This window comes from Scardinius erythrophthalmus (assembly GCF_964197995.2).
Source record: "Scardinius erythrophthalmus genome assembly, chromosome: 3".
NCBI classification, from domain to species: Eukaryota; Metazoa; Chordata; class Actinopteri; order Cypriniformes; family Leuciscidae; genus Scardinius; species Scardinius erythrophthalmus.
The window spans coordinates 28,959,832-28,974,793 of record NC_138223.1 but is presented as its reverse complement, the minus strand read 5'-3'; the positions used below and the strand labels follow the sequence as shown (position 1 = coordinate 28,974,793).

General features: G+C 37.8%; 1 protein-coding gene across 19 annotated transcripts in view; it reads left to right on the top strand.

The window, feature by feature from the left end:
- lmo7b (LIM domain 7b) overlaps positions 1–14,962 on the top strand; it is a 122,055-nt gene that overhangs the window by 25,844 nt on the left and 81,249 nt on the right. For 11 of the 19 annotated variants that reach the window (XM_081361751.1, XM_081361752.1, XM_081361743.1 and 8 more), the window contains 9 exons: positions 172–574; positions 2,705–2,977; positions 3,315–3,429; positions 4,823–4,984; positions 5,623–5,795; positions 6,713–6,776; positions 7,914–7,939; positions 8,071–8,178; positions 14,826–14,915. In XM_081361751.1, coding sequence (XP_081217877.1) covers positions 172–574; positions 2,705–2,977; positions 3,315–3,429; positions 4,823–4,984; positions 5,623–5,795; positions 6,713–6,776; positions 7,914–7,939; positions 8,071–8,178; positions 14,826–14,915 — 1,414 coding nt within the window. The remainder of the gene's footprint in view (positions 1–171; positions 575–2,704; positions 2,978–3,314; positions 3,430–4,822; positions 4,985–5,622; positions 5,796–6,712; positions 6,777–7,913; positions 7,940–8,070; positions 8,179–14,825; positions 14,916–14,962) is intronic. The other 8 variants (XM_081361742.1, XM_081361744.1, XM_081361757.1 and 5 more) reach the window with 1 other exon arrangement.

The window sequence follows — 14,962 nt, the reverse complement described above, 5'->3', positions numbered from 1 at the left end:
GTTCACGTGTGGCTAATAGAGACATTTGATAGTTACACCTGTCCTCCAAGCCCTCTCCACCCCCACTCCCCTTCCATTACCAGCCTTGTGCTTTCTAGTAGAATCCTGTCACAACCTTAAACTCCTACCCTGGGAACAGACATTCATTCCTGTTGGTTCACTCTCTTCCAGCTCCAACATGCCTGGACCCATGAGTGATGCAGGGTCCAGTGTCAGCAGTGCTAGGGTAACTGGATGGTCAACCACCTCGGCTTCACCCCTCACGAACGGGACATCATCTTCTCTGGCCAGAGGCACTGACATAGAGACGCCTGACTCAGCCCAAATGTGCACCGGTGAATTCTTTACCCCTCCAGCAGGTGTTGTGTCCAAACCCTACGAGCAGCAGGGTCCAGACTTCAGCCGCCGCGATAGTTTCCTAGAGAGCTTCTATGCAGGGGGAGCACGCATATCTGCCACTCTACCGAGGGGTTTCAGAAGGTCAGAAGGTTGCTCGCGCCTCTCCACAGGCATCACACCACGTCTATTTGGAGCCAAACCCTCCAAAATGTCCTCACTACCCAAAGTGTATTCCGTAAGTGGCCATTCTCAGCCTTACATGTTGCTCTATAGATCATGTGTGCTTTTTTCATAAAAAAAGTCAGATTTGAATGTCAAGTCTTGATTAGTCTGTATTCTCAAGGTGGAGGCTTTTGATTCTGATTAATGTGTGTGGGTGGGGGGGGACACAAGATTTTGTGTCCATTTCACTTGGTATTTAGTATCCCTCTGTCTGATTTATTAAGCAACAACTACTATACTTTCTCTCGCTTTTTTCATTTTATATAGTGCAGTTTTATAGCCTTGATGCCAGCCGAACTTAGCCCCGCCCACAACATTTAAGGTCGGGAATTCTGGACTTGATCCGTTGTGGAGCAACTATGCTCGAACCAATCAAATTGTCAGGGCGGGCTTTATACGATGATGGACAGATGATCAACAGTAAAGTGATCATCCACGTCACCAAAGAGTGCTTGGGTTGAATTCGTTTACAACAAAGACGGCTGCCGCTGGAGAATTGAGATGTGTAGATTCCGGCATTGCGTCTGTTATAGAAGATATCGACCGCGCATTAATTTTAAAAGAAAAACCGCGATCAAGGCATTTGTTGATTGGAAAGATGAATGAAGAACACGCATCACTTACTCCGTTGCTCTGATTGGTTGTAGGTCTATCCAATTGAGTGCAAAGGCATTTTCTTTCCTGGTTCGGTTGAAACACGCCCCATAATCACAGCCCAATGGAGCAGTATCAGACTCACATTCTGACTAGAATCTGAGTATGACAACGTCAGGCTAGCAGTTTTATTTTTCTGTTCCCTGAATTTTCCACTCCGCCAGAACCATGATCTCGTACAAAAAAGCTTATTTCATGCTTAAAAGGTTTGACCTTTTGAACATGTATAGAGGTTTTCTGTAAATAGGGATGTGCACGAGTACCCGATTAATCAAAAGTGACAGCAATGATCTTAAAAACATATGTAGATTGGTTTTGGCGGCATATGGTCAGTACCTTGAGGTCTGATTAGTTTTGTGACCACATGCCATCCAGTGGCCAGTTGCATAAATGTGTTAAGACACTATGTTAAGACTGTGCAGTCAGTCTTACTAATCAGTCTTACTTTTCAGATTCAAATTAGATCAATTTATGGTTTTATTTAAAGGACTTAAAAAAATGGCTAGTCTTAAAAAATAAAAAATAAATAAAAAATAGATGACTAACTTGTAAGACTGGTCTAAGCAGTTTATGCAACCGGCCACAGATCAGAAAACTAAAGTGAAACTCTTCCAAAAGCGCACGGTGATGAGCATGGAGTGGTCATTGTTGAGCTGGGTGATACAGCTTAAAAAAAAATGATGATGATAATAATAACTGCAGAACTAGTGTAATGTCATGGTCTTTAGGAAACAAAACCGCCAATTAAAAAGATCCACTGAAATTTTATATTCATGTTTTTTTTTTTTTTTTTTGGTCAGAAGTAACTTAAATCTATATTGGCCAGCATTATTCTTCAATGAAAATTTGTTCCACCTGACCTTGACCTACAGTAATTGTTAGTTTCTAAACAGTACTTGGTGTCTCGCTCTTTCTCTCTGTGATAAAGGAGTTGGGGATGAGGAAGAGTGGTAGTTTGTGCAGTGTTCTGTGTGTGAAGTTTAGTGTTTCTCTTCATCACTTGATCATCATCTAGCGGCTGGCTTATGAATAATGAATCAAGCCACTACTACTGCTCTGCACTCTGGGTGCTTCGTGAAACCCAAGCTAAGACTTCGGTGTGCCTTGTGTGTGCTTTTCCATGACGGGCTTCTCAACCATGTGTGGACACACGCACTGTTTGGCCACTGCGTCTCAAACAAAAGCAATTATGTTGCCTATGTATATTGTACTGTGTGTGTGTGTTAATAATAATGTGGCCTTATACATTTGAATTTAAGATTAAAGTCAACAAGAAATGGCGCATGAAAGTTTTTCAGAGATGGACCAAGTTTTCCAAGTTTTTTTTTTTTTTTTTCATTCATGGGCTTGTTAAAACCAATTTGAGGCATATTAAAATTTTCAGTGCTCTAATACACAGTCCTAAATTGAACAGAATTCATGGTTGTATAAGTGGTTGTTAAATAAATAGGCCACTTTATTTATTTGGTTTTACCTTGTGTTTCTACAGATTGATGACTCTCATAAAAGCCTGATCAGTGGACACAGAGACTACTCAATCATCCCCTCTTTCGCTAGCGGTCAAGGAAAGGTCACAGCCTCTGCCGAGACAGGTCACTCTCGTTCAAGCACTCATCCAATCAACCCTAAGAAAGCGGATGAAGACTGGAGAGATGGAAGGTCATCAGCGCCTCCCATGAACTCTTTCGTCACTAAAGTGACCATGGCCGCTTCCACGATACAAACATCATCACCTGTTTTCTCAAAAATACGAGAAATTAAGGTAGGCTCCTTGATGATCTGAACCAATCCAACCATGACGTCCAGGACATCCCTGACCTACCTTGAACACTTTTCACTGGAATATTATATTATATTATATTAATAATGCACTATAAAAATGTGTATAAAATTACTAAACTGTAATGTTATAGATATGCCTAGAAGTCCATTTAAGACAAATGATTTATTTATTATTTATCTTTCATTTATGCAGATATGTGTGATAGTGGACATAGTTTGTGTTGAACTGACTGAAGCAGATTTCTTGAGGAAGAAGGTGTCATGGGATCCTCAGGTGTCACATTCTCTCTCTGTATCTCTCCCTCTCTCTCTCTCAGGTGGGTCAAAGTGAAATGCGAGTCTGTTTGAATCAGAAGCCTAACAGCGGGAGAGACTTTGGATTCAAGGCTCACTGGGACTCAACTGGTGCTTGTGTGAAATCAGTTCAAGCAGGTAAGACTTATAATTCATAACGGTTCAAAACGGCAAACCGTTGAACTAGAATAACTGCTCCTTTTAAATGCATCTGGGCTTTGCAATTTCACTTTATAAGAGTGAAATGTGAACCAGCTGTAAATCAGTCAGGTTAGATGCCTATTTCTACCATGCAGAATCTGTTTAGAGATATAGGGTGAAACTTTGGTGGTGTGTTTTTATGGATGAATGGGGGTAATGGAGATGATAACTGTGAGTTCAAATTACATTTCAGAAAATGAAAAGTTTGAGTTTGTGGTATTCTGTGGTTTGTGGTAGTTGTGTATCACACCGTGTGCTTGACAGTTATTTTTGTAGTTTCTTTGATCTTTGAGAATGCAAGGAGTGTGTGTATTGCCATGTACGTTTACGTTCAGTCACAGTGTGTAATTCTCAGGATTGTGGAGTGAGACTGAGATGAATGATTTATAGAGAACAGTGAAGGTGTGTTTTACTGTGCATTAGTCTGATTGGTTAAACTGAAGAAGTCTTGGAACCCGTCCTGAAGGGAGTCTGGTCCTGAGCTTAGTATATATCATCATGAATGAGAGGAGAGGCAGCATTTATCTGTGACCTGTGCATTTACAAAAGCAGGTTAGGGTGGCCATCCATGTAGTAAATATACTGTAGTCTAAAGCACATATCCATTATATCAGCTCTCATCTGTATTGTTGTATAGAAGATACGGAGAGAGGTTGGTTCTGACTCCTGACATCCTTTAATCAGATGTGTTGTGTTAACGGAGTTAACAGACAGGCTGAGGTAGAAGGCTTGGGTTAATCTCCTTCCCAGAATTCCAGTAAACACACTAACCTACATTTACTGCCTCATCAATGATGTATGAACCTGTTGTTCTTTTCTATTTAGGGCTGTCAGTCAGTTAATATATCACAATTAATTAAATATATAGTAATGATTAATATATATATATATATATAAATTAAGTGAGAATATTATTCTATGACATACATACTGTAGATAGAAGGCTATGTACAATGAAATATACTATGAAATTATACAATGTTAAATGGACAAAAAAGTAAATGGAATAACTACCAGGTACAGAATCAATATACAGAGAATTATACAGCATTATGCTCTATATACAGAAATTCAAGAATAAGATTCATTTAAAAGATTAATTAATAAAGAATAATTCAAGTTGAATAAGATTGAAGAGCTGACGTCCTGTTTGCACTTCATCAGATTAAGATCTCAGTAAATGAAAACCTACTTGAACTTTATTTGTTTTCAATAAATATCCTATTGGTCTATATCAAGAAGTAAAGTTGATTCTGTACTCAAAAACCTTCTCAGTTTAGCTTAAAGGCACAGCCTTGACCTGCTTCATCTCTGTACCTGCATCACACAGGCAGCCCAGCGGAGTTGTGTGGTCTGCTGATGGGGGATGAGATCGTGGCGTTGGGTGGATGCAGGGTTGCCGAAATGAATTATGAGCAGTTTAAGGGCAGCATGGACTCGGCACAGCAAAAAGGCACTTTACTGATGGACATCCGGCGACATGGCCAAAATGGTGAGGGTGTGGAAACTGTAAGAATCAGCCCTCTCTGTGTAAACTGAGCATTATTTCACCAACATAATTTTGTTCTACCAACAAGGATATGTGTGAAAATAAATCAAATAGAAATATATTTTTATTTCTTAAATCACACTTTGGGTTTTTTGCCTCTTTAATGACACTGTTCATATTCAGAGTATATTGCATACATACACTGTGGAATTGGCATAGAAATTTGATGTTGGGTTTTTCGTCTTTACATTTTCTGGCACGGTTCCTTCTGCTTTTGAGCTGAGAAAATGAAGGCGCCGTTCCAGAATCAGATGCTTTATCTTTTGCTTTCTGTCACTGTGGGAAGGTGGTCTATCTGTCTGTCTGTCAGTCATTCTCACTGTCCGGTCTGATAAAGACTCTATAGCATCAGTAATCTTTGCTTCTCTATTATCAAAGGGAATAATTATTAGCACCCTTTAATTTCAGTTAATGCTCACTTTTATATTAAACCGTATAATTATACCTACTTAAAATTCCCCTTTCACAAATTACATCTAATTCTGATTTAAATAAAATTGGTCTAAATCACTAACAAGTGATTCGCAAACATGTGATCTGGCATTTCTGAATTGCTCATGTATGTTTTGGGTACTGGACAGACTGGGGCAGTGGCCACCCTTCCCTACCGTACAAGAGCCATAAGACCATCAATTTGACCAGTGCCAATTCAACACTTATAGGGCGGCCCGAGCACTATGTCTCGATCAGCACAACCTCAGACTCTTCAGTGGAGACTGTGGTGAAGACACAGGTCAACGGACAGCCTGCTAATGTGAGTCAGGACAGGAATATAATGAATGTGGTGGACTGTGGGAAATCAGTGAGTTTAACTGTTGTTGTTGTTTAAATTTGTTCATTTTTAGTACTTGACCTCAAGTTGGTAATTAATGTGCTTGTTTGTACAGTGATTGTTTAAGGGTACACCATTGGTCAATTTTTTTTTAAAGAAAATAATACTTTTATATTCAGCTAGGATTCATTAAAATTATCAAAAGTGACACTGAAGACTTTTACGTTGTTACAATTTCGGTTTCAACTAAGGGTACGTTTACACGACAGCGATATGCTTAAAATGGAAAGTTTTCCCTTTTGAGTTTTCCGCGTACAAACAACACCACTGTCAAAAAAATCCCCATTCACACGGCTCCGTGAAAACGACTGAAAACGATGTATTCTGCTGCCAGGCCGTTAGATGTCAAATGAAACCCTATATAGACTAAACACGTAATACGTGTGTGCATGAGCTCAATTCGTTTTCAAAAGTTTGTGCCGTTGTCGTGTAAAAAGACGGCCAAAACGCATAAAGTTTTAAGTTTTTAGTTGAAAATGGTGTCGTGTAAACAGCCCCTAAATTTCTGTCATGAATTCTGAAGAATCATGTGACACTGAAGACTGGTAATGGCTGCTGAATATTCAGCTTTGAAATCACAAAATTATGTAAATTACATAAAGAAATTACATTTTAAATCATATTAAAATAGAAACGTTATTTTAAATGATTATAGTATTTAACATTACTGTTATTATTATTATTATTATTAATAATAAATGCAACTTTGGTGTGCATAAGAGGCCTGAAAAACATGTTAATCTTACCGACCTCAAACTGTTTAATGGTAGTGTACTTTCTAATTTAATCACAATTCTTTTTCTGTATTTATTTACTTATTTTTACTTCACATTTTTCAGAGAGTACTATCTAAAACGGTGAATGGACGAATCCAGGACAATCCAGTTGCTCTAAGAAACAAAGGTGGGTGCTTTAATACCAGTTTAGCAATCTAATCTTTGTCCTTGTTCAGAGTTGAACCTAACAATTTCCACGTTATTTTTTAAAAGAGAGACCAAGAGATGTGGATAACCAAATTTCTTTGCACTGTTCTCTCCCCACCTGTGTTGTAGACTATGAGAACATAGCTTTGAAAATTCATAGAAGAAAGTTAGAATTTTTCATGCAAAAAGGTAACCGCATTCGCTCAGGCTGTAGCGGTTTAATGCTTTATGGCTAATTGATCACTGCAGCTTATTCATTTAATTATGCTGTGACTGATTGTGATCAAGCACACTCTTAATGGAGTGTATTGGTGAGGTCTGTTCTGTTGAATATTAATATCTGAATTCACTTAAAAACAGATGGGTTTGCTTATTCTGCATTCTAAGGGCCTGACTAACTAAAGCATTTAGTACATACGGTTACATCTGTCACCCAGTTATGTTAATATTATTGTTTTACACATTCTTTTCTAACTACTGTGTGTACCAAAAGCTTTTATTAGTTAAGCTCCAGGTCTGAGCGTAAAGATCTGGAATCGCTCCATGGGTTTCTTATGCTTCCCATTTTTCTAAAAGCTAATGCTCTGTCCATCAGGTGCCACTGTCAGCTCCTGGGTCTATCTCTGTGGTAAATAAAGATGGTGTGCTTTCAATGTGCATGTGATACACTGTAATAACTGAAATATGAAGACTGTTGTTTCTTTATTTCTGTTTCTGTCTGTAATTGGTTGTGTGTGATTCCTGTCTTATTGCAGAACAGTTTACAAAGAAAACCTTGTGTTAGTTAGTCTCTAATAATTTAGTTTTCCAACCAATCAGATTCCAAACAATTCTAAAGACATTGCGCTGAGATGTTTTTTGCACATTCATTGTTTACTTCTGTCTTGCGTGTTGTTTAAAGCCTGCGTACCAGCATGTGAGTGTGAATTTGTTGTGTGCTCGCTCGACCGTGGTGGCTTTGGTTACAGTTTTGTCATATGAGCAGCAGTGTGTGTGTGTGTCAGAATCACTGAGCAGCATGAATCAACAGGTTACAGGCTTAGGGAAACTCATGGCTATGTGTGGGATCTGTTATGCTATTTAAACGGATAATCTTTGTTTCCACCTCTTTTACTAGGTGGCTCGGAGTCTGCCATCTCTGATGTGAGTCACTACTGTCATTCACATTTAGTTTTTATCAATATTAAAGCCTTATCCTGATTTATTAGTATGCTGATACTGTCTAAATTTGACTTTTTGGTTAATTTATTCATATTGTTACTCTCTGGCATCAGCTCCAGGTTCCCTCCATCAGTTCCACCTCCTCTCGCTGGTCCTGGGATCATGAGGAGGAGAGGCGGCGGCAGGAGAAATGGCAGATGGAACAAGAGCGCCTCCTGCAGGTACCACCAAATCACACATTCTTTCTTAACCATAACCAGATCTTGAATGTGAGATGTTTGAGAATGGATTTTGTTTTTATGGTGACATGAAGTAATGATTCATTTAATACATTTTAGTTTAAGTTTTAGTTAGTATAGTTAAAATAGCAATTTGTTTATAAAGAATGAAGTTTAAAAAAAGTGTGTATGTTTTTTTATTTTTGGTTTTATTTCAGTTAGCCTAAAAGCTAGTTTGATTTGCATTGAGAGATGATCTTATGGAAAGTACTCCATGCCAATCTCTAGGTATGGTGAAGGCTATGTGATGATGTGGGGCTATTTTAATTCCAAAGGCCAAGGGAACTTTATCAGGATGCATAGTATCCTAAAAATTAATTAAAAAAAATACTTAAAAATAAAAATCTGCCTGCCTCTATGGGAATTTAACATAGGGGTGTACACACTTATGCACCATGTATTTTAAGGAAGAACATTTATTTATTTACGATACATTATTCATTCACAAAGAAAATAGGTGTCCTAAAAGGTTGGATTTTTCCTAATTTGTTAAATTAAGGCATTAAGTTCAATTTCCAAAATATGATTTTTTATTCCTCTTTTTAGTCAACTTTAGCATGGGTGTATTCACTTATGCATTGCACTATATATATATATATATATATATATATATATATATGTATATATGTGTATGTGTATGTATATATGAATATATGAATATATATGTATGTAGTTATTCATATATACATATACATATATACATACACATATACACACATATATATATATATGTATGTATGTATATGTATATGTATATGTATGTATGTATATATATATATATATATATATATATATATATATATATATTAGGGTGCATCAAATTTGAATGGGAAATTTTAATTTCAAAATATCAATTTGGCTGGCATTGCATTTTGTTCCAATTAACATAAAAATGACTTTTGCAAAGTTTTGAGGAATTCCATTGAGATTTAGGGGTGCCACCTAACACATGAACTTTGGCGAAATTTCGAAAAATGTGCAATTTTTAGTCTAATTGCCAAAAGGTTGACCTGGAAATGTTGAATACAGTGAACTTTTATACAGTAACATGTTCTATAGGATAATCAAAGTAAAAGTTGTTTGTTTGCCCTCTGGGCAACTTGGGCATTTCTCAGAATTCAACTTGCAAGATTCTCCATTCATTTGTCCTAGACAAAATGAATGGAGGTCAATGGGACATTTTCACGTGGCCTTACCCTGTTAATTTACTGTAACAACTACAATGCTACTCTCTATACACATGAGACATCTACAGTGGGGAGAACAAGTATTTGATACACTGCAGATTTTTCAGGTTTTCCCACTTACAATGCATGTAGAAGTCTGTAATTTTGATCATAGGTACTCTTCAACTGTGAGTGACAGAATCTAAATAAAATATCCATAAAATCACATTGTATGATTTTTAAGTAATTAATTTGCATTTTATTGCATGACATAAGTATTTGATACATCAGAAAAGCAGAACTTAATTTTTGGTACAGAAACCTTTGTTTGCAATTACAGAGATCATACGTTTCCTGTAGTTCTTGACCAGGTTTGCACACACTTCAGCAGGGATTTTGGCCCACTCCTCCATACAGACCTTCTCCAGATCCTTCAGGTTTCGGGGCTGTCGCTGGGCAATGCGGACTTTCAGCTCCCTCCAAAGATTTTCTATTGGGTTCAGGTTTGGAAACTGGTTAGGCCACTCCAGGACCTTGAGATGCTTCTTACGGACCCATTCCTTAGTTGCCCTGGCTGTGTGTTTCGGGTCGTTGTCATGCTGGAAGACCAAGCCACGATCCATCTTCAATGCTCTTACTGAGGGAAGGAGGTTGTTGGCCAAGATCTCACGATACATGGCCCCATCCATCCTCCCCTCAATATGGTGCAGTCGTCCTGTCCCCTTTGCAGAAAAGCATCCCCAAAGAATGATGTTTCCACCTCCATGCTTCACGGTTGGGATGGTGATCTTGGGGTTGAAGAAGGTCATCCTTCTTCTTCCTCCAAACACGGCGAGTGGAGTTTAGACCAAAAAGCTCTATTTTTGTCTCACCAGACCACATGACCTTCTCCCATTCCTCCTCTGGATCATCCAGATGGTCATTGGCAAACTTCAGGCGGGCCTGGACATGCGCTGGCTTGAGCAGGGGGACCTTGCGTGCGCTGCAGGATTTTAATCCATGACGGCGTAGTGTGTTACTAATGGTTTTCTTTGAGACTGTGGTCCCAGCTCTCTTCAGGTCATTGACCAGGTCCTGCCGTGTAGTTCTGGGCTGATCCCTCACCTTCCTCATGATCATTGATGCCCCACGAGGTGAGATCTTGCATGGTGCCCCAGACCGAGGGAGATTGATCGTCATCTTGAACTTCTTCCATTTTCTAATAATTGCGCCAACAGTGGTTGCCTTCTCACCAAGCTGCTTGCCTATTGTCCTGTAGCCCTACCCAGCCTTGTGCAGGTCTACAGTTTTATCCCTGATGTCCTTACACAGCTCTCTGGTCTTGGCCATTGTGGAGAGGTTAGAGTCTGTTTGATTGAGTGTGTGGACAGGTGTCTTTTATACAGGTAACGAGTTCAAACAGGTGCAGTTAATACAGGTAATGAGTGGAGAACAGGAGGGCTTCTTAAAGAAAAACTAACAGATCTGTGAGAGCCGGAATTCTTACTGGTTGGTAGGTGATCAAATACTTATGTCATGCAATAAAATGCAAATTAATTATTTAAAAATCATACAATGTGATTTTCTGGATTTTTGTTTTAGATTCCGTCTCTCACAGTTAAAATGTACCTATGATAAAAATTACAGACCTCTACATGCTTTGTAAGTAGGAAAACCAGCAAAATCGGCAGTGTATCAAATACTTGTTCTGTCCACTGTATACTCTGAATATGACATTGTCCACTCTAGAATACTGTTGATGTTAAGCTTAATAGCTTAGCTAACATAGATAGCTAACTGTGGTTAGCAAACTGTTACTAGCTAATGTTAGCTAGATGTAATGAGCACCAAATACCTATAAATATGACTTAAATGACTTATGATAAATAAGTATACAAAGACACAACTACAGATATGATAGTAATGTGTAATAATACATACCCAACACAGAAAGATCACCTCAAACAGAAAGATCACCTCAGTTTTCTTGAGCTGTAGTATTGTTTACCTCAGATCTCCATTGTGACCATTGAGCACTGTTGACCACTTTATCCAACAAAAACAGATGTGTGGTGGCACCCCTAAATCATCATGTACTGGAAAAAATATTTTGCATGTGTTGTTTCTACATATATTGGAACACTTTTAGCACCCAGCCATATCAAAATTCAAGAATTGTGTTTTTTGATGCACCCTAATATATATATATATATATATATATATATATATATATATATATATATATATATATATATATATATATATATATATATATATATATATATATACACACATATACATATATATATATATATATATATATATATATATATATATATATATATATATATATATATATATATATATATATATATATATATATATATATATATATATATATATATATATATATATATATATATATATATACACACATACATACATACATACATACAAGGTTTTTTTTTTCTCCATTAGGTCACCTGATGGAGTTTTTCGGTTCCTTGCCACTGTTGCCTTTGGCTTGCTCAGTTGGGGATATTTGGGGATATTTAATTGAATTAATCAATCAACGATACTATTGATCAGCATTACCAAACGTAGACGTTCCACTAGAAACAAACATTGATGTATTGTTCTAATTTATTACTGTGAAGCTGCTTTGATACAACCTGTGTTGTGAAAAGCGCTATATAAATAAACTTGACTTGACTTTACTTGACTATATATATATACACATATACATATACATATATATATATATATATATATATATATATATATATATATATATATATATATATATATATATATATATATATATATATATATATATATATATATATATATATATATATAATAATATGTGTATATGTGTGTGTGTGTATATGTATATGTAGGTATGTATGTGAAATATTGAATTACCAATTCCAATCTGGTGTAAAATCTTTGATAGTGTAATTCAGCCCATTGTGCTGTATGGAAGTGAGTTTTGGGGTCCACTCAGAGATCAGAGCTACACTAGATGGGACAGAAGCCCTACACACAGAATTCTGCAAACTCATTCTAAAACTACAAAGGAAAACACCCAATAATGCATGTAGGGCAGAATTAGGCCGATTCCCATTGATTGATAATCTGCAAAAAAGATCCCTCAAATTTTGGATGCATCTAAAATCAAGTCCCCCTTTATCGCTACATTTTAAGCATTACAAACCCAAGAACCCTGAAAAAAGTCCCCTCAGTCAGCTGGTTCTGAGACTTAATAACCTGACTAACTCTACTAACACTAACCGTTCTCAGACCAGCACTGCTTAAGTTCTCACACAAAGATCAAAATAAACCCAATTATCAAATTCTAAAAATACATATCTGGACACACTGGAACACAACACAAACTAAATCGCCAAGTAAATTACAATTCTATCGAACTCTGAAATCAAATGATGAATTGGAAGAATATCTCCTGAGTGTGAGAGACACAAAGCAGAGACGGATCCTGAGCAAGTACAGGCTCAGTGAACACAGTCTAGAGCCATCGAGACCGGCAGACACAGAAAGAGCTGGTTACCCTGAGAGCAAAGGTTGTGTTAACTGTAGGACAGGAGACATTGAAACAGAGACGCACTTCCTCCTTCACTGTCATAAATACAGTTCAATCAGAGACCTCTACTTAAACAAATTCACTAACTTAATAAAGAACTTTACAGCCATGACTGAAATAGAACAGATAAAGATAATATTAGGAGAGGGACAGACAGCAGCACTGGCTGCTAGATACGTGTGGATGACGTGTCACAGCCTGAAAGACAGCAGGTGAATGTGTGTGTTAAGTGTGTGTCTGACCTCAGTGTGTTTCCCTACTGGCCACCACAGTGACCCTCAGTAGTGTGTGCGTGTGTGTGTGTACATATTAAAACACTGTGGTATGAAATGTTCACATGTTCTAATTTGTTACACTGTTTATTTAATGGCACACTATGCAAGATTTGTACCTTAACATAACAGCTTCGAAATCATTTCGATGGTAAACAAACTCATAGTAGGGCGAATCATCCTTATAGCAAACCAGCATTGCAAGTTTGAGAGGTGGCGCCCCGACAAATCTCGCGAAAATCACGACTTGCTTTACGGCACGACGTCACATACATCAACAACATATGAAGCAGCCTCTATGGAAGACACTAGCACACATTTCAGACGTGAATCACGGCAGAGTCGACGAAGAAAGCGCGGTCGGAAGAGTGCAGAGACGGCTCTGCGTAAGTGGTATTTACGACAGTAACGTTAAAGCAGGGCTATGCATAGATATCATATAAAGGCTAGATGTCTCGTCCACGCTGCTGGCCAATGTAGGTCGACGTCCGCACACGGCGGCCATCTTACCACAGGGTGCTCGCTCACTCGTAACATGGTGCATGTACTTTTAAATAACCATAACTTGCTCAATTGTCTACCGATTTTCAAACGGTTTGGTTTGTTATAAACGTCAGAGATGTAGCTATGACACTGCATACATATGAATAATTATACAAATTGACTTCCATATGAAAGAATTATAGCTACGTTAATAACGTTTGTAAGAAACCAAACCGTTTGTAAATCCGTCAAGATTTCAGCGAGATAAGAGGATTTGTGTGTGTGCTGATCACTCACCTTAATTCACAGAGCCCTGTGGTAAGATGGCCGCCGGTGATGCCGGAAGTGACTCCGCCTTAAGACATTTAGCCTTTAAATGATATCTATGGGGCTATACAGTTTCAGTAATTTCTTCGCTGTATTCTCGCTTTTTGCTCGCAGGTTTCTTTTTAGAGCTCCCCCTACAGCTTCGGAATAGATATTTGACAACACTGGCGTTGGCAACTCTCAGATACCGGAGGCTAGTAGATCAACGACATCAAAGCAGATGGGACATTCTTTAAAACGACTTCTTCATTCGCGAGACCTGATATCACGCAATACTTCCTGACGCTGCAGCCGGCGGCCTGCTGGCTCAAAGTTGCAAGGGTGGTTTTTCGGCTCACAGGCACTTGGGGGGTGCGAGACGACCACCATTCAACCCGAAAAAAGTCATTTAACTATTCCAATGACTCCAAAGCTGTTCGGTTAAGGTTCACCTTTAAATACAAATACTCCACAGCGACTCTAGGGGTGGCTATTTGAGAAAAAACTGAAACTGTATAGTGTGCCTTTTTAAGTTTTAAGTTTAAGTTAAGTTATAATATTTTCTTCTATTATTTTGATTTTTTTATTATTATTATTATTATTATTATTATTTTTATTTTTATTGTATATAATGTATTCCAAGCTTTGGCAATATTTACAGTCATGCCAATAACGCAATTTTGAATATATACACACACTTATGGAGGGAATTTATTTTGCTGATACAATTATTTGTAATAAACCGTTACATTGAAAAAATGTTGTCTGCGCTGGTTTCAGGAAAAATATCGACGTGATCAGGAGAAGTTAGAGGAGGAGTGGAGAAGAGCTCAGGAGGAATTTTATGGAGAGGGGCACAGTGGTCCTGAGGTCAGAGGATTGTAGTAACGTTGTATAAAGTGCTTGCATTACGTTGC